Source organism: Triturus cristatus, chromosome 12 (genome assembly GCF_964204655.1).
Source record: "Triturus cristatus chromosome 12, aTriCri1.1, whole genome shotgun sequence".
In the NCBI taxonomy this organism is placed as follows: domain Eukaryota; kingdom Metazoa; phylum Chordata; class Amphibia; order Caudata; family Salamandridae; genus Triturus; species Triturus cristatus.
This window is the reverse complement of record NC_140595.1, coordinates 173,586,626-173,607,352: the sequence shown is the minus strand read 5'-3', so window position 1 is coordinate 173,607,352 and position 20,727 is coordinate 173,586,626. Positions and strand designations below refer to the sequence as shown.

At 41.2% G+C, this 20,727-nt stretch overlaps 1 protein-coding gene across 2 annotated transcripts in view; it reads left to right on the top strand.

Annotated features, from left to right (window-relative positions):
- Window positions 1-16,985, top strand: part of F11R (F11 receptor) — a 99,216-nt gene extending 82,231 nt beyond the window's left edge. For both annotated transcript variants that reach the window (XM_085638854.1, XM_085638853.1), the window contains 8 exons: window positions 832-894; window positions 2,635-2,742; window positions 3,352-3,495; window positions 5,069-5,271; window positions 5,388-5,490; window positions 9,884-9,995; window positions 13,139-13,187; window positions 14,978-16,985. In XM_085638854.1, coding sequence (XP_085494980.1) covers window positions 832-894; window positions 2,635-2,742; window positions 3,352-3,495; window positions 5,069-5,271; window positions 5,388-5,490; window positions 9,884-9,995; window positions 13,139-13,187; window positions 14,978-15,013 — 818 coding nt within the window. In that variant the 3' untranslated portion in view covers window positions 15,014-16,985. The remainder of the gene's footprint in view (window positions 1-831; window positions 895-2,634; window positions 2,743-3,351; window positions 3,496-5,068; window positions 5,272-5,387; window positions 5,491-9,883; window positions 9,996-13,138; window positions 13,188-14,977) is intronic.
- Window positions 16,986-20,727: the final 3,742 nt, after the last annotated feature.

The following is a 20,727-nucleotide window of genomic DNA, read 5'->3' as shown; positions in this document are numbered from 1 at the left end:
TGTTGCCTTGTGGAATGCCAATCAAGTTTTGTCCTAGTCCGGAGGAGCACATCCCCTTTACCACCGGATAGCATTTGGATTGGCAGTGGGCTGTATCGTCTTAGTAAGATGCAGTGGAGGCTCCTTTTGTCTACTGTTTCTAATTGTTAAAGACAAGTCAATCAATAGATAATATGAAAAGTTAAAAGGAAGAGAATCATACGAAATAACTTTTAAGAAATGCTAGTGCAACATGCACATCCTAAGGCTGATGAGGTTCACTCATTCACCTGTCAGTGCACACATTTAATGTATAAGTTGGGCCTTACCTGCCAGAGATTAGCTACTATTGGACAAGTGTCATATCAGTTGAACTGTCAGAAAAGAAGATAGTTAGCGACAGATCTACTGAATCCCCCTGGACCTACATTTAGGAGTATACCTCAACTTTTTTTAGACCACTATAATGCAACTGATAATGTGCACAAACTCTTCCACGGGTTTCAGCCCAGGTCCGGAACCACGATTACAGTGTAATCAATCTACGTGTTTAGGATCATTGGGCGTTTGCTCAACTTCTGAGGATGGCCAACGGCATGTTCGAAAGTGTGCATTCAGTGTCTGATCGTATGCACTTCTGGGGTGTCTTGTAGAAGGAGGTAGCTGGACTTATTTAAAGAAAAATATTTTTATACTAAAGTGGATTTTAGACATGTAATCCTTTTGATCAAAATTGAAGATCCAAAAATTGAATTTGGAGATCTGAAATACACTGAGCTACAGATCTTGTTGGTGTTTTTGTAACTTCAACCTACATGTATCTTACCTTAAATTTGTTTTTCTTCTCTGCAGGTTCAGTAGTCATCGGCCAAGTTACTACTACTACAGCATATCAGGCCGTAAACGAAAATGTCTGTAAGTGTTATTTTTAAATAGTTGATGCTTTCAATGAAACCTATTAAAGAGTCCCTGCATTTCGATTGTCAGATTTATTCAATAAAACCGGCAGGGGTTATTTAAAATTCAGACACTTCCAACGGTTGTCGTACTGTGTGCTTAGAAATTGGAAAATTACTTGCTTGGGACCTTTCATCTCCCGCTTTGCAGTTAAAAGTAATTTTTGGTTTTCTGTAAATGTGATTTCTAGTTTTCCAAATATAAAAAGTCTACTACATCTGGCACTTTGTGGTTTGCTCATATAGGAATGCTTTAAGGTTCTTAGAAGATCAGGGATTTTATGTAATCCATTGGTGTTATGAATCGGAGGATTGCAATATGAAAATTCATTTTTGGAATGTGGCACGGGCCAGATGGGCAATAGGGGTCCCTTAATGTTGCATTTCATTACAGCATTCAACTGGAAGTCTAAAACAGCAACAGAAATGGAAGATATATTCTAGACCAAACACTGAAATTTCCTATCTCAATTGATTCTTGTTTCTAATTTTGAGGGCTCCTTTGGGTCTGCAATTTCTTTGTAAGACACCTAAAAGGCCACATTTACTTGTGCGGATTTGGGCGCTCTAAATTACTCCCTTAATCTGAATACATTGAGAAGTATTTACTCTCTAACTTTGCCTGTGGGTCGAAATCAACTTCTATACGACTGGAGCGCTGGTAACTCGGCCAGTAACCATGACCCCCCCCCCCCCTCTCTTTTTGTAAACTGCGCAGGCATTCAAGAACAATTTTGAGCCTGTAGTTCAGATTGGAGGTAATGGTGAACTTAACAAGAGTACCACGAAAGAGGTGCATGGTGAGGACGTTCTAGCAAGGTACATTCTTCAGGTGCCGGTCTCCTCTTTGATCCTGGAGAAAAGTTGATCGCATCATTCCTAGCCTGCTAGAGGATTGTACGAGGAACATGAGTCACTGTAATGATTGGAATGCTTGCGAGATGGCAATGCTTGTAGTTCCACTGAGAACTCAGCTGATTGTGCCTCACAATATGCACCTCATTAAATGTAGCAAAGGACAAGTGTGTGCCATGGCTGGCACTCACCCCAGGGACAGTTGAATTCCAAGAATTGCTTCGGGTGTTAAAAGTGAGTTGGAGCCTGGTCCAAAACTCACCATACATGGAAAAAACAGGTTTGGATAGGAAAGACCCTTGGGCAGGAGGGAGATGTTGTGTAGGTGGAAAACATCAACTGCCTTTTGTCAAACCATAAACTGACATCCACCCCATCTATCCTAATCACTACCCAAGTAACTTGTAAGATGATAGTCCAGAAGTCCACCCAAGTGTTTCATTTGTATATGCAAGATGGAATTTATGGTAAAAGGATGACCTTTTCCAGTGTTACAGCCAGACTCAAGGAAAATCCCAATGACAAAACCACACTTTAATTCTGCATCTAAAAAAAAAAAAAGTTTTTCAGCGTTGGTTCAAATCCATATTTTCTCAGGCAAATTTTTACAATTTCTTTTTGAATTTTGCTTTCCCCCTATCTTCCACTGTTGACAAATATAAATGAAACATTTTCTTTTGCACTTATTTTAAAAGCTTTCTTCTGGTATGTATGTTAACCTTCTGTATATGAACTGGCCTGTAGCATCAAATTCTTCAGTGCAAAATGTTCAATGTCTCCTTAAATTAGAATCCTACAATTTTACTTAAGAATTTTTCTGTGACTGGTTTAATTCAATTTTCAGCCGTTGACTTTGTCTGCAACGCTAACTTTGGCAGTCCCAATTGGAGGTGGAAGTTTCAGGACAAAGACGGATCTAAGAAGTTGGTGTTCATTGACGGCAAATTCACAGGTAATTTAATCGACAAATACTACTTTAGCGTCAGTCCCCCATGCCAACTCATAAGTAGTTTAAGGAATGAAATCGTGTTGTGCAGTACCTGTTACGTGGCCTTCTGCAAACTCTAACTAGTTGGAATCCCAAAACTGCTGGCGCTGCCCTCAATTCTATATGAGACCAATGAGTTTGGATTGGAAGTGTTGGTGAAATAACTAAATAGTATTTAGGATGTGTGGAATAGCAAAAGTAGGAAAGATTATTGTGATATAAGCTTATTAATTATAAGCATTGGCATAAGGCCCTTCCTACTGCCCAAACCAGAACCAGCATCCTTAATAGTCTCTCCTGACTTCTGTTGCCATTGGATCCTGGAATTTTATGTATTTTCTTTAGAATGAGCTCATCCAGCATTTCTGCTTTTTATGTAGCATGGGCATGTGGTGAGGTCTGTGGGCAATTGTATCCACACAACACTAACTCAAACAACCTCCCAACCCACTGTCCTACCTCGTAGCCATTTCAAGTTTCTACGACATTGAGTCTCTTCTTAATGCAGTATTTCCATGTTGGCTAATAGTGTAGTTGCTGAATTTACTGTTTTAATTTCTTTGCCTCTTGCAGATGACTACACCAGCAGAGCAACAGTTGTGCCTACTGGAATTCGACTTACCGGGGTAACCAGAAAAGATACCGGAGAATACACTTGTGATGCTACTGGGGCTAATAATGCATTTGGCGAGGCCACAATGAAGCTGCTTGTTCAAGGTATCGATATTTTCTTCTTTAAATCTGATACATAGTACACCACTTAATGCCATTTCAGACGTTCCCTACTAGATATACTTCAGTGACTGTTCTTTCCGTTTGAGACTGTCTACCAGGAACAATTTTTACCCAATATATGGAGGTTTTGCCTAAGGAACCTATACCTTTCCTTCATTGAAAGCAAAAGATGCACAACTGATAAACGGAATGCAGAACAAATTAAAACATTAACCCCCAGTCGAGATCTAGGTTAAATCCATCATTCTTTTGCTCACCATGCCACCCCAGTTTAAACCTCGCCATATGCAAATCAGTATTGACCCTGTGCCTCATGGGAACAGCCCAGTCCGAACTGCCAAGCCAGGTCCTCCCTGGACCGGAAAAAGCATCCTAGGAAAACCACCCCACCACCACCACCACCACCATCCCCTCTTCAGCCAGTCCTGGTGGTGTGATAGAGAACAAAGGTGTTATACTGTGCTGCCCCAGCAGTGCCCTGAATGGAAACCGAGGTTTGAGATGTGATCTTGCTCCAGTTTTTGTGTATTATGTACCTGTAATATGTTACAAGTAAAGAAGCCACCTCAGGAATGACTGCATTTTGATTGGTTCATGTGGCAGAAGAGACTTATTGTATTATTTTTAATTGCCCTTGCTCAAATTGTTAATGCATCAACTGATGGTGTACTGTTATAAAGTTAGTGAGGCCTCCCTTAACATCTCCAGTATACTTTTAGCAATGGGTCACATACAAATCTGACTTAAGTAATTTTGATAAGTGCTTTTCATCTCTTTTGGTGACTTCAGTATTTTGACAGAAGTGTGAAGGCATACAACATTGTGGCTGTGTCAGCCTGCCGACGGACCGGTGAATGACCGGGTCCAAAGTTCTCCGACCGTGGGTAGTGTTCATATAAAGGAAAGTCTGATACGTTTTCAAGGGTTTTGCTGAATCGGATGTAGGTGGGTTTGGATATCTGATTCCAGTGGAGTGGATTCCAGACTTGGGGACTTCCACAGTGGACCTTAGTGGTATGACACAATATTAATAAGCAATCTGCAGTGTTGGAGTATTCATTGATGCTGGGAGACTGAAGGTTCAGTTACTGACCTATGAAAACAAATTGGACGATGAGAAGATTTAAGGGGACAAATAGGGTCTTTAAAGATATATGGCCTTCAAATAGAAGTCCTCCTTGCTTAAGCAAAGTCGTTTGCACTGGTAAATATCGATCAACTTTTCAAGCAATAGATTTGTAAAACTGAAAGCACAATTCCTTTTGGTCATCATATTAAAACCTATACGTGATTATTTTATTTCGCCATTTCAAACTCCGTTTGCAAAGGTTTCGTAGCTGCCTCTATTGTTCACTTGTAGGAACTAATGCAAATGCGCTTTTGTGGAAAGCAAAGAATAACCTATTGCCATTTTGTGTTTCAGAATATTTTGTTAGCTGCATGCTAACATTAACTTGCCCTTTTACCTTAATGCCAACATTGATTGTTGTAGTCGTACTACATAATTGTTTCAAAGTAAAATAAATACAAAATTATTTTTTTCTACCCCTAACAGTGCCACCCTCTACACCAGTAATGCAAGTGCCTACATCAGTTACCACGGGGATTGAGGCTGTGCTGCAATGCATCGAGAAGGACAGCTCTCCACCTTCTACCTTCAAGTGGTACAAGAATAAGACCCTGATGCCAGAAAACCCCAAGAGTATCCCAGCGTTCCAAAACTCCTCTTACACGCTGGATTCAACAACGGGGGTGTTGGTGAGTCGGGAAGTGATTTTATTTGGGCAATCGTGGATTCCTCACCATTTATCAATTTGTTGAAGTTTTTATGCATCTTAGTATTTATTTCAAAAGCTTTTTTTCTCCTTCATCAGCGCTTCCCAACTGCGACAAAGGATGACATTGGGGAGTATTACTGTGAAGCTTCCAACACCCTTGGCAAAGCTGCTGCCACTACTCCTGTCCTCATGGAAGTTCGTAAGTAGTCAGCATTTGGCATTTCGTGGTGTTGGGGGCTAGCTGGGCGAAGCTGGATGTATTGCAGCCATGCAGTTTTGTATTCTGATGGTGTTTTACAACCCTAGTTACTGTCATTTTATTACCATAAAATGATCTGGAAGCATGAAGGTATCCTACTGCCAGACTACTTCATCACATGCTATTAATGAAACATTTCTGTTAGATACTGTTTCGGATGACTGTACAACATACATTGAGATTCAAAGTAGTTTGTCAAAGTTGTCTATAGATCTTGTTGGGATGAGCCTTATAAGTATTTATTTTATCGTATTCCTTTGGTGGTTTGCATGATTTCATGGTGTAATAAAGACTAGTGCCAAGCAAGCTATTGGCACGACGTTTTGCTCACATTTTAAGTTTGATTTTTAATATGTACTGATTTGTTCACTGCTCCAAATATGTTGGATGTTTTATCGTTCAAGGGTATTAGCGAACAATTAACGAGTAGGTATTTATTTCCGATATGTTCCTGCACATTCCAATTTTGGTGCACTTTACAATCTTAGAAATAAGTCCTCATCAAATCTATGTTCATATACTTCAATGTAATCCCAATAATCACACTAAAAATCTTCAAGTCATTTGAACAATGTTTGGCACATGCTCTCGTTGTAGTTTTGGTCCTAAGGATATACTAAGTGCCTACTTGGGTTTCCAAGTAAAATTTTAGCCGTTTACAACTAAGTAAAGATGCAGTTTGCCCCTTCATCCATCTCCACCATCATGTTTATTGTCAAATTGCTTTCATGAAGTAAAATGAGCACAGCTACAAAATTCATTGGCACAAAAAAAACCACAAATACAAATCACAAAAAAAACCTATGAGGCTAGTTAACAAAATGTTCCCTGGTTCATCATGAAAGGCCAGTGCATCCCAGGGTATGTCCAGTAGGGCTGATTCCTGCCAGGTTTTTATGCTGTCCCATAAAATCAATTTACATAAAATCCTTCTAAACAGAACTTATTGCTATGATCAGATGTTTTCTTCAAAATCCAGGCGCTTGAATATGTTGGAAATGCATCCACCTGGAGATGGTGCTATTTTGTTACCCATTCACCCCAAGCTGGATTGCTTCTAGGACGCCTTAAAATCACCTTTTCCTCACCTGCCCGGTTGAATATGAGATTGTCACTGATTTCCAACTTACCGCCTAATAAAAATTCTGTAGCATCGTAACTAAAACATTGTGAAATGAAGTTTTTCTACAACTCGCCTGTTTTTCCAAAAGAGGGAGACTTATGGTTACTTTTCATTCTGCTGCTTCTTACCTAGGACGAGCTACCAAAAGAACAGCTCCGTTAGGGACAGAAATCGTCCTTTAAGAAACCCATCATCTCCGCCCAAAAAAAGTCTGGAGCATTATAGATTTTATTTAGATTTCATAGATTTAAGTCTGTTCCACATCAAAACATGCAGCTAAGACAGAATTGAAGAAAGTCAGCTAGTTTGTAGGAGACATTAAGTTTAGGTAGATTTAAACAAGAAGGAAGGAGCTGTGCAGATCTTGCCAGATTTTAGGAGCAGTGCTGAAGAAACCTCGCTTTGTGGTGGACGGTTTCTTGAACCTAGGTAGGTTAAGGCATAATAAGGCTTTCCCCTCTCAGGTTCCTGTTGCATCCAGATAGTCAGTTTGGTAGACCTACATGCTGAGTGAAGAGCCTTGTAGTGATGCAGGTAGTCTTATATGCGCTTCGAGGTTTAGCCAGTTTAATGATGACAATCGATAATGTTTTGAATATATGCTTTCCATTGATGAGATCAGCACAGAGTGAAGTACGTTTCAGTGATGTCCCTTAATAAGGCATTGCTTCTGTTGGTATAACCAGAGTTTTAATTAAGGTTGGAGCTATGATGGGAAGTGCCTAACTATGTTTAATATGGTTCACCGATGATGGTTGGTGCACTTGGCTCTTGCTTTTTATTATGTGGCCACCAGGCCCAGTTTTAAGTAGAACACCGTGGGTTCAGCAGATGCCTGTATTCAGTTTATCCTGCCAGTCTGGTGGTAGTCTCCTATGGGCTTTGAGGAGCAAATAAGAAATTCTGGTCTCTGGAATTTGAGTTTCTGTTTAATGTTGCTCATCCTGTTCTTAGTCGGTTTTGAGCTCTAGGGGTGATGCATAAACTGGAGGAAGGAGTCCGCATATCTTTTTACTCATTCACATAAGGGTTTTGAGCTTTAGATTGAACAGGATGTGGAACACCAAAGCATGATGCGGTAAGAGTTGAGGTAGGTTCCTCTATCCTCTCCTGCTGGAAAACGAGAGGTGGTATGAGAAACTCAGCACAATTCTGACGAGCTATTCGCTCTTTCAAGAGAACATTATTTCTTGATCAGTAGTATCAATGAAGACAAATTGAGTAAAAATGGTAAAGATGATTTTCCCTTGCCCATAGGTTGGATGGAGTAGAGTACAACTTTCACGAGTCTTGTTCTGTGCTGTGGTTGGTTTCTGAGACGGATTCCTATATGCTTAAAAATATACTTATGTGCTAATTAATTGGGTTTGAAACACACATTTTATCGTTTAGTCAGTATGGGAGGTCGGCAAGTGGCCTAAAATTCTCTTTTGCTGTAATCTGCAGTGGTCTTCAGAAGCCGATTTACATCACCGATTTTGAGGCGATCGGGTACCATACCTTTTTAGAGTGAAGCATGATGCAGCTTAATGTGAGGAATGAAATGGCATCCCCGAGTTCCCTTGCTTGAAGGAGATTATCTTGTCACCTTAATGTGATGGCCTGGTTTCCCTCCTTTGTTCCTTCTCAAATTGCGTGTCTATGTTGACAAGATGAGAGTATAAATGAGAGATGATCTTTGCCTTTTCTGACTCTTGTGGTGTTGAGGGCAGCAAAGGTCCAGTATGCGTGTCAGTTATAGATTTCCCAGGACAACAGCAGTAGGATCTGCATGTGTGTTGAGTGTGGCATATGAGTCCACCAACAACTCCATTAAGGCTGGTTGTTGAGGCAGAATGGTCTGTGTTCTTAAAGTCTGTTTTTATGATGTTTCTGTTCGAGTGACCCGTGTAGAAGAAATATGTTGCAGTAGAAGAAACGGGAGGTTTAAGTGCTCAGACCAGTCAACTGGAAGAGTTTCTGGGTTTACAAGAAACCTTGCCCAACTATTTTTGATGGATTCTTTAGTATGGTTACAGATGTAAGGGTGATTGTCATGTAAAACCATGCTTTCATTTGGTTGACTGGCTTATTCTTTCCATTACCATAAGACCGTAGGTGCTTCAGCAATGTAGTGTGGGTTTGGTGTTATTGTGAGGTGTATATGTGTACACCACTCTGGTTTAACCTTTCATAGTAGTGATTACCATCCCCTCCACTGGTTAAGTGCACTGATCAGTGAGACTGGGTAGCGAGGCAAAGACTTCCTTCTTTTAAAACTTTTTAACCGTTTCTCCCACCAGGAACTTTTTGGATGATCAACTGATTCCACATCTGAGCTCTGGGATATGTCACTGCCCCCTTATAATGGGCAAACTTGTAAAAGGGTGCAATTTTCTACAGAACGTAATTAAGATCTGAATTAATCAGGAACCTGACCAGATCCTGCTCCATTTGCTTAAATCTGTATTAGTAATGCCAAATTCAAGCATATCAAAGTGATATCAAATTATTGTACATTGTAACATTCCCTTTGGAAAATCGTTGGCTCGCTACCCATGCGCAAGAGATCACAGGCTGTGCCATGATGCAAAACATTTTACCTAGATTTAAGTTAACCCTTTTTCCAAGCAGCCTGTTAACTTTCATGCCTCAAAGTGGTAAGGACATGTTTGCTAATCTGTCGCTATAGCAAGTGGAGGCGCCATTTATACAATACACACACCCGTACAGAGGCTATTGCGTTTCAGTCGTGTCCATTTCTTTAGTCAATACAATATGAAAAAGTTGACGTCTTGTATCCGGATTACACTTTTACATTGTTAGGCATCAAATCTTGCATTTGCATGGTACTGTGGCTTTGCCATGGGGTGATAGGGTGTGGGCACTGTAGCAGTGGTCATCAATGGGTATCAGTCGATCAGATAACTCGTCAGCATCACTTGGCGCTTAATGTTACTGACGGTAATTTATGGGAGACGAGGCCTTGATCATGAAATACATTGTATAGAAATAAAGGACAATATTTCAGATTCATGCGAAGCTTTGAGGGGGAATTTTGTACGTTCTTCGAGGTGATGGTAGTTTGATCTTTGACTGTTTACTATGATTCATAGAAAATCCATGATGCGTTCATCAAGCATTTTCCATGACTGGGGTCTGCTCTGAATGAATGTACATCTCTTCCTAGATAAAAATTCAGCTAATTGCATTTGTTCTCCTCTCTTCCAGATGACACTAACGTGGGGGGCATCGTGGCCGCAGTTATCATAGTCCTTCTGATTTTAGCACTGATCGGCGTGGGCCTGTGGTTCGCTTTCAGTCGTGGATACATTGGCAGTAAGTTTTCTTTTCATTTACTGCTCTTGAGCCTGCTCTATATTACTGGCACTTTCAGTCTCAATAGCTTCCTGTAAATGCTCCAATAAATTTGTAAAGATAAGGGAGTTGTGTGCAGTAGGGGATGCGTGCTTTTCGCTACTAATTCAGAATACAATGTTCCTAATATAGAAGAGTTTGTAAAGGTTTTGGTATTTAGATGCCCCAGTTTTACTGTGTTGCTACATAGTATTCTTTTGCAAAGAGGCCCTTTCCGTTGTTATATTGCTGTACTTGGAACAAATGCCTCAAGGATCATGGCAGTTTTACCTTGTTTGCTTGCCTTGAATTGAATCCCAGCTGCCGTTTTGATTTCATGTCGGGCCCCGTCTTGCTCTGATCTCTAAACCCCAGCCTGAACTACCTTAAGACCAGTGCTTCATTTGGGCCGGTCGTTTTCGTTGCTCAGCACCAGTGCTTTTCATGAGCACCAGTTAAGGACACACCCATTTACGAGGAGATTAAGTGATTTGCGCGGAATCACTGGATGTTGAGCCGAGGCTCAAACCTAGTTCCCCAGCTGCGACGTTTGCAGCTCTGGCCATTACTCCACATCCTCTCCCCACTTTCATGGTTAGTAGGTGGTTCTATTTTAGGCGGCGCTAACAGGAGAAATGGGCTGGTGCAAGCTGCCTCCTGACAAGAGCCCCGACACTTATTTTTTAACAAAGTATCCACTGCTTAGGAGTACAGCGCCACCTTATTGCATGGACCCCTGTCATTTTTCTACCATCCCCATATTTCGAATCTCTCTCCTGGTTTCATATTTGGACCTCCCCTTTAAAAATGGTCATCCTCTTCCATACTCGAAGAACTTTACAGTGCCAGAGTCTTCAACACTTGCATGTGAATAGGCTCTGCTTAAGTGTTGAAAAGGAAAGACCTGGAGTTGTTAGCAGCTGTGCTGGAGTCCGGTTGTCAAAGTTGCCTGGTTGTCTAGTTCTGTGTGCTGCACACAGCCACTGATGCCTCGTATTTGAGAGTTGCAAAGCCTAAAGATGTGACGGAGCCCCTAAGGGCAAGTTCAGGGGCCCATCAAGCTCTCTAATATGTATTTCCTACTGAGGCTTAACCTCAAAATGGAATAAATAAATTTTGAGAAAATGATGCACTCACATTAGGCTCACAAAGAAGACAGAAGTTTTCAACCCTAAAGGTTATTAAACGATTAGCAAAGTTACAAGTTCAAATCAACTTAGTCATGTCAATTTTCGATACATGAATACATTAGCCAATGTATAGTTAAAAGTAATTCAAAAGTCAAACAAAGAAAACTTCAGTCGTCTGAAAACGAAAGTTGAGCAAGTCCGTTCTCTCATTAATATGGCACCCTACTCTGCTAATCGGGGAAATGCTCAGCCAGTAAGAGAAAAGGGGCGTTCTGAATGGTCATCCACATTAGACTAGTTTAAAACATACAATTCTAACATTCGATACACGTGCACATGGTTCCTATATAACTATATATGGTTCCAGTATAAGCTGCTGACTTTGGAGCTGGGGAACCAGGTTCAATCCTCGGCTCAACATCCTATGATTCTGGTGAAATCACTTAAACTCCCGCGCCTACCAAAAATAAATGTGTAACATAAGTGGTGCTCATGTAAAGCGCTCCCAAATCTTCGGGTCGAGTTTGCGCTATATAAAACTGCAGGAAAAAAAAAACAACCTAGACATTTTACTAAAATTCGTAAACAGTGAGGCTTCTCTAAAGGTCCTTCAAGCATAGTTATTGGCAACATAATGAGATGCATTGGACCAAGGTGTACTCTGCAGGGGCACTGTAGGAAGTTTGTTAGCACATTCTGCAAGTATCGCGTAAAAGAAAACTAATACATATGAACGCAAATCCTAGGCCATATTCAGATGGGACATGTGGAGTCCGCTTCTCCTGAAAAAACGCTCATTATGAGAAGAAACCAGACTTTAGCCATTTTAAAATACAGTCCTACATTAGCTATAGTAGGTCCAAATGTGAATAATGCACCATCAATACATTGGCGTGTCATGTTAATGTCTAATGAATGAAAAACTCTTGATATAGAAATAATCTCAATCACATGTTGTCATGCCCAGTTCATATATTGAGTGGTCCTTAATGTGATCTGCCAAGTTGTACATTGGCTGAGCCTTGCCCACACTGTTCCCTGTGTCCGCGTGTGTGTCTGCGTCCGTCTTGGCACATTCTGCCCATTCCTTTATTCCTTCTAAATCTTCTATTCAGCCATGGCTGCATGAAATGGTTGATTGGGAAATGTTGTTGCATTTTAGAATACTTAAAAAAATTTTTTCAGTATTTTAACCTTTTAACTTTTATTTTGTTCATTTGTTTCTTTTTCAGAGAAATCGGGGTACGTATGACACTGCCTTCCTCTGATGAAGTGTCCTGCCTATGTTTGGGGTGCATGTGTCTGTATATTACCAGCTGACAGGTAGCCAATATCTTCAGTGTTCTTTGGAGCCTGCCTTTCTGCAAGCAGCAGAATACAGTCAAACGTAACGCTGACATATTTAATATATTATCCAAATGATTTCTAATAGTGTTTCGCTCTCAACTAATGAAATGATGGAAAGGGTCTCTGCACCCTTGAAGGAGCATATATGTTGTGTATGCAGTCTGCTTATTATTCTAAGTCAGCACTATTTAAAATTAAGGCCGGTTTGTGGAATTTACTCTTTCACATATAATCTTACTTTAGCTTTTGTAAAATCTATGAAGTAATTGCAGCTTAGCACATTTACTTAGGTGACAAAAATGCTCATCATTAAAAACCATGATATCCGCACCATAAGTAAAAAATCCACACATATGAAATTAGCATTATGGTAGAAAACCGATTTGAATATCTAAAGCAGCTTATGCTTTATTAGCAAACTACGTGCCTGTTTTAAACTTCCCTCTATGTCCATTTGAGCAGTCATGATTTACTGCAGTAAAAGTCAAACAAAATACATACATATATTTATAAAATTTTATTTTTTTTAAATGTAGACCGTAAATATATTTTTACTGTTTGCATCATCTCTGAAAAGGGAAAAACAGTATAATTGTAAATAGAAGCATTTTATTTTATAGTCTGTCTTTTATTTTTTTTTTTTCTCCCTTAGTACTGGTAAAAAGGTCATCTACAGTACTCCTTCGGAGACCAGAAGTGATGTAAGTAAATTACTTTTTTTATAATCCAAAATTAGTATATTGCGTAGTCTACGTGTTCAGGTCGACAAGCTTGTGCACTGTTAATTGTGTACTCTTTGTTTATAGTGTTTCATGTTGGCTTAGCATCATGTAAGAACACATTTTCTGGACTGTTATTTAAAAAAAAAAATTGTAACTCAAATCGTGCATCTGTGCCATGGTCTTGTAATTTCAAATACCTATTATAACCTTTTCAAATGTAGCTACTGCCATGACTGCCAATTTCATGTGCCTTGGTATTGTCTTTAAATGGTTGGTAGAAATGGTATAGGTTGACTTTTCCTCGGGGCCCAGTTGTGATGCATAACTGGCTTGCATATGGTGTTTCTTTATCCACTTCCCTATTCTGTAAGCTAATGTTACTCAGATAGTTTAATGAAGATGAGAATGTTGACCTCCATTCTCTTGAACCAGTGATGTTTAGGATATTGTTAAACTTGATTTGGATGGGAAGAGAAGTCTGCCATTATCTGAAGCATATGACTGAATGCTTAAGTAGGCAACATATTTTTTGTACTGTTTCTTTACATAGAACGATATGATAACTAAAGTATCAGAGGGTGCGTTATAAAGTACTTTCCCTGCTGAAATATCCCTTTTATAGATTTCCGTTGCATACATGGTGTCTGCAAAGCATCCTGGCAATTGTTTTTTGTTTTTTTAAATGTCCTGAAGGAACCACATAATGACCTCATAAAATGCTCAAGTAATGTGTACAAAACTAAGGTTTATGTTAAAGGGCTTCTCGCTATAAACATTTATTTTTAGAATTGTTGCATATTCTTCCGTTATCATTGGAGTACCCTCCTGGATGAAGTAACCCTGATTTTGCTATGCTGCGTTGTGGGGTATTGTGGGTATCCAAACAGTGCAAGCATAGTAACAGCTCAGTTGGTGACTTACGATTCTTTAAAGAGCCCCTTGTATGTTTTCAGAGGTCTTAGTACTCCATTATTATAATTTGTACTTTAATCAGAAAATAAATTGTATCGCCAAGGCCTGTTATCTTAAAATTCTGCAAATGGTTTTTCCCTTCTCTTCTTTGCTCAGGTGGTATGGTTGTAAATGCCTTGGTGCAATTAGCAAAAGACACCAGAACATCAGTGTAATTCTGTCTTCCAAAAAGTTATTTAGATAAACTACAGTGCATTCAAATGTTGTGGCTAGAACTATGCTGACACTTTAAGTTTGAACCAATATGTTTGCACCAGTTCTATTCTTTTCTGATGCCTAAAGTATTTCTTTACATGCCGGATGTGTGAGCATTAGATTGTCTTCACCTACAAGTCTCAGTAATAAGAAAATTCTTCCACTACACACCGTATATAAATATAAGATCTGTCGATAAACCAGCCCCATCTTCAAGCTAAAATAAAGTGGGGAGTAGTCTTTTGTGTGCAAGGAATACTGCTGTGGAGCTTTCTGCCACTCCATATTCCCACCAATGTTAACACCTTAAATGTTATCCGAGCATAAAATAGCATCTCAAGTTCGAGTATCATTTCTCTACCGACAGTGCCGAGTAACCATTACCTTAGCGTTTAGAGCTTTTACCATCAAAAACATATTACCTACTGCAAAGAATTTCGATAAGTAGACAGTTTTATTGAGTGAGCTACTTACTGGTTAATATTGGAGATTATCCATCGGAGTGTGCTCCTTTAGAGGCCACCATGCTACTTACTGTGCTTATTTACTTGTTACCCTAACACTTTTTTACAATTTTAATGATTTGTCTCTTGTCCATGCAGCGGAATTTCCAGCAGACCTCCTCGTTTGTCGTGTGATCCTCCGCGGTGCAGTCTCCATCTTTAACCTCAATTAAATCTGATGTATTTGTATGAAATTTGATTCCTCAACATTGTCTTGTAAATTGAACTTGTATTATTTTATTTGCTTTTTGTCTCTTGGATTGCCTTTTTTTTTACACAAATGTTAGATTTATGAGATTGTTTTTAGACTTGTCCTAGGCATTGCTGTAAGAATACTTGATAAGCTGCACTGAACTGGAATGTTCACGATTTTAACGTTGGTATTTTTTATGTTAATTTTTTCCTGTTCCACTTCCCCTCTAATATTCAATTTACCCTTTATTGTGTGTTTGGTGTTAAAGCCATAGTCCGCAAGAAGGATCAAATTGTTCATGAGCATCTTGAAAGGACTTGTGATCAGCGAATTGTGTTAGTTATTAAAGATTTCTCCTCATTGGTTAAATACAATTTCTTGAATATGTAATGGATAAATAACTGTACTTCACTTTGCCATTTCTAATGTGTGTGAGTGACATGTAATAATGAACTTGTGACGTTTTTGTTCACTGTTCTGTGTTTTGAGAGAGAAGGTGAAACCTTTATCCAAGAGCTTGAATCCTAGTAATGCCGTACCCAGTTATGACTGCAGTGAAGCAGGTCCCTGCTTTTATTGTCTATTCGCAATCAATTTAAGCAATGGGGATTGGGTGAGATTTTGATTTTTACATGTTGAATCTTATTAATATGATCATGTAGGAAGGCAGAAGCTGTTGGCGAACGAGAGGATTACATGCATGTCTAAATGTTACAGCAGGCGAAAAAAACATTCAATACAGTGAGTTTAGAAAAGCAGAAGAATTTGACAATGGGTAGGGAAAAAGTTAGACTAAAACTTGTGAAGTTGCTGCATTTTGGGATGGTCTGGCTAGCTTTAAAATACATTTTAAAATAATTCTATAGGTTATTTCGCCAGTGTTTGGCTAGAGATCCTTAAACCATACACCTTCCTTGTGACATGGAGAACTAAGGAGCTCCTTCAGGAATGCTGCCATGCAGTGTCTTTTGCAGAGGCCAAGTTGTACATAATCACTTTTCTGGAGAAGATGATGTATCTGAAGCCTGCTTACATGTGAACTAACCTGCTAGTGAAAAGTGGTGGATTTAAATTGCGTAGATGGCTGTGTTTCTCTGGATATTGATGCAGTTTTTGATGGCTATGGATATGTAATTGGCTACAGGGTCTAAATAAAGAATTTGGATACAACAATTGTTTTGTCTTCTCGTGAAGAGAGGACGGAGCATAAAATCCAAGTAACTGGTTCGAAAAATTATTTAACTTGTGTCGACTGTATACACAAGATTCCAACGGCACATCAAGTTTGCTTAAATTGGCTTTTTTATAGTAGCTGGGGATTTTTCTTTTTTTTTTTTTTTTTTAAAAAGCCTAAATTATTGGAGAGTATTTTGTAAAGTATGTATTTTGGGAGTCCATCACTGATTGCATTGGTGCTTCACACGTGCATGCAGGTTGCTTAGATAACTTTATATTTTGATGCTTGGAAAATACACATGGGCTACAAACAGAACAAGGATGTGCTGCAATTGTAATGATTGAAGGAAAGAAAGGAAAAATGTATTCTGTTTTAAAGTTGCTATTTTTGCATTAGTTATATTTGCTTACCATCAGGCAGCCATGCCTTTCCTTTCAGGGGTGCGTTTGTGTGTTTGTCTACCCTTTAACTGGGTCTTCAGATTACCAGTTAAACAAGGATTTTTCTAAAAGCTGCTTCTTGGCCCTCTGTTCCTCTGATGTCAGGGGACAGAGGTTGGCTGCTTTGGAGTACAGTTTTTTGGGTCCATGGTCTTGATTGTACATACAGTCATAGTCCGTTGTCTATTTTCATTCATTAATGTAAAGATAAATTTGTAACACAAGTTTAAATCTTTTTACAGTGTGCAGTTTTTATGTTTTCAGAAAAGGATGCAAATAAAGCTTGTGCTGTCCAAAGCTTGTCTGTCTTGCTTTAGTGTTTCCCCCCCTTTAGCATAAAACTGCATTGGATGTTTCTGAAAATCAACAGAAGAGGTTGTGATTTACTGGCCTCGCATTATCTACAGAATCTTGGGTACAGCACACGTTAAAGTTTTCAGTTTGGATGTTTGCGCATCTCTGCTCAAGCTTTTTCACAAATTTGGTGTCTAATGGATACTAATAACCTCAAATTCCTTACCTTAGAATTTCCCCCTGGCACCAGAGTGAACCCAAAGACAACACACCTGCGTCTTGCTTAGTGACATAGTACAGCTCTAGGATGGCTCCACAATGCCCCAAATGATGGAGAGGAGCCACATATAAAGCACTGCCACATTGTGACCTCTGGTCCTTTTCCTTCTGCACCTGTGGGTCCAGAGCTTCACTCTCAGATGTGTTGGTTTTCCTATGCCCTTCAAAACTGCAAACACTGTGGTAGCAAAATGTCACCATCGAAAATGACGGATTTCAAGCTGTGCTGTGACTGCAGGACGCAGATGTTAGTGCAGGTTCTGTGCGTTAGGTGTATTTGGTGCCTAGGATCAGGGCACAATTCGAAGACATTTGATCAGTCCATCCTCATGCACCCGAAGGAGATTATACACAGGAAAGGAAAACTGCATGTTGCTGAGCACAAGAAGCAGTTGCAGCCTTTTCGTGGATTCTCCTCCAAAGATTCCTAGCCTGGTCTTGAGCCCAGTCTGAGGACCATTCCTGTGACCATTTCACTTCCTGCTTAGTCTTCTGGTAAGTCAAAGTAGAAAATGCAAGCATAAAAAGCGAAACTATACTCCACCCCATCTCACCACACGGACTCTTAAGTTGTGAGGGTGTCAAGATGCAACTGCAACTCCATCTAGATTTCCAGTCACTGAGCCGATTTCCTCAGTTGATCCTGTAGTGCCCTAAGTTTCTTGGGGTATCGTCAACCCCACAGTAGTTTGAGATCCAGCCAACCTATTGTCAGCGGTCTGCAATATCTTTCTCCCCCCCCCCCCCCCCCCCACCTACCTTTGCATCTGCCACCGGCCCATTCTGTTTCTGGTACAGACTTCCACAATACACACCAGTTCCTGCCACCCGAAGCTTTTGTCAGATCCCGGACTGACGTGAGCCTGAGCTCAACTTCTGTCATGCTGAAGCCGGTGTTCATGCTGCAGCTGAAGCCGGTGTTCGTGCTGCAGCTGGTGTTCGTGCTGCAGCTGAAGCCGGTGTTCGTGCTGCAGCCGAAGCCGGTGTTCGTGCTGCAGCCGAAGCCGGTGTTCGTGCTGCAGCCGAAGCCGGTGTTCGTGCTGCAGCCGAAGCCGGTGTTCGTGCTGCAGCCGAAGCCGGTGTTCGTGCTGCAGCCGGTGTTCGTGCTGCAGCCGGTGTTCGTGCTGCAGCCGGTGTTCGTGCTGCAGCCGGTGTTCGTGCTGCAGCCGGTGTTCGTGCTGCAGCCGGTGTTCGTGCTGCAGCCGGTGTTCGTGCTGCAGCCGGTGTTCGTGCTGCAGCCGGTGTTCGTGCTGCAGCTGAAGCCGGTGTTGCAGCTGAAGCCGGTGTTGCAGCTGAAGCCGGTGTTGCAGCTGAAGCCGGTGTTGCAGCTGAAGCCGGTGTTGCAGCTGAAGCCGGTGTTGCAGCTGAAGCCGGTGTTGCAGCTGAAGCCGGTGTTGCAGCTGAAGCCTGACTCAAATCCTGTTCATCTGCCATATTGCAGTTATCTTCAGATGCACCATTATCTTTTTGTTCCGACTCTGAATCCTGTGCCAGAGCTGGGTGCATTCCAGGATGTTGCTGATAGTGGTGAGCGGGCTGGCATACTTTCCTTTTATTACATTACTGATGCTTTTGACCCTGATTTACAAAACGCCCAGTGGGCTGGACATCTTCCCCCCCCACCCTAGACAGATATTGACTTGCCGCTTGGGCCGCCAATGGAGGAGAGTGCCTCTTTTGCAGTTGAGGGCAGCTCAAATGATAGCGCTCCAGTGCCCTCCATTGAGATGAAGACACAAGCATTAATAGAAATACCCCAGCACTGGCCATCAAAATATGGGTCCTTGCTGCCTTTCAATTATGCTCTTACAGTACCCTGATGGCTGCCTCGTGAAAACCATGTTCTTGCCTGACTGTAAACTAGTCAGACGTAGTTCAGCACCTGGTGGCACAGATTTTGAGCTGTATGATGGAACCACGAGTCCCTAAACCATACATGCCTTAACAATGTGGTCTTAGCAATGACCGTGTTTTACCACACATGACTTTACCATCAATTTCGTTGTAAAAGCATGATTGGTAAAGGAATATGCATGGTAAAGATCTCACCCCAGACCTTAAGTTTACCCAGCCCTAAAAACTACCCCTATCCCCACCCTGTGCCCTAAAACCCACCCCCAGGCCAAAAAGCTACCCTGACTCCAGCCCTCAGCCTTGAGCCCCAAAACTGGCCCCCAGCCCTGAAAACTGTCCCATCGCCCCCCCCCCCGCCCTGAGCTCTAAAACCCAGCCCTACAAATTACCCCAGCCTCCTTGCCCTGAGCCCTACAACGAGCAACTAGCCCTTTAAATTACCCCAACCCCTCCCTACTCCAGCTCTACTTACCAAGCTGTGTCTAGACAGGGACATCCTAAGGCTTCTGGGGGCCCTGTTCAGAACAGCTTTGCAGTTATGATCAAGTTTCAGCTCTTTTATGCCCTCTTTGGCCAGGTCACTGACAGTGCTCAGGCACACTGGTCCACATTCTGCATGTTTACCTCTAATATTTAGGGATAGTGACCTGTGTTTTCAATACTGTAACACAGCAGCAGCTCACTAATAATACTGCAAATAATCTCGGTGACATATGAATATGACTTCCTGTTTGGTTCTAAAACAAACCTCTTTATGGATGTTGCGTAAACCATAAAACATTTCTCTGCAAAATGTCTAACAGACTCTCACGCGTCACCCACTTTAAAAATAAGTTACAGGAAAACCAAATTTGAAACAATCTGCTTAAGAATTATTGATGGTCATCAGGGCAAGAGTCTCTGCAGAATAGAGCTGGCTCTATCCGGGGCCGTCTGAAAGGTTGCATCCCTGGGCCAAAGCCACTTTGCCCATCCCTTTAAATATCTCTGCATCCAGGTCCTTCCTCTCCCGATCCTTCCTGTTCCTATCCCCACCCATCCGCTCTGCATCTAGAGCACGTACTGCCTTAACAAGGCAAGCGCCGTTTCACTTGCGTAGAAATGGCACGCTTGGTTAAGTCCACGTTGTAAAGGCCATTCCCCAGATTTTCTCATCAAGCATCCCCATGTATAAAGCTTTATTGTGCAGGTGTATACCAGTAAAGTGAATGTCAATTATTTTCACACCACTCCTCCAAACAGGGACGGACTTAAACAGACTTCATGCCTTTGGCAAGTTCTTGTTTTCTTCAGACAGTCTGTCAGTGCAGTCTGCTTGTTGGGTTATTGCGTGCATGCCCTTTGGGATGTGACATGTAAGAGCTTTCCCTCAGTCCTGGAGAATCTGAGGGCTTATGTGGCCCAGATGATGCATGATTGACAGAATCCTGCCAAGTATGTAATCTGCACAGCATTGGACACCACAGATATCCTTGGCAGAATTCCAGAGTGGTCCTTCATCATGCTTAGTGAAGCCTACTTGGTTGGCAGTCAATGTACAGGGTTTACCTATAAAAATGGAAGAGCTACACAATGTTCTTGTAGGCCGTTGGCTCTGGCAAAACAATTTCCA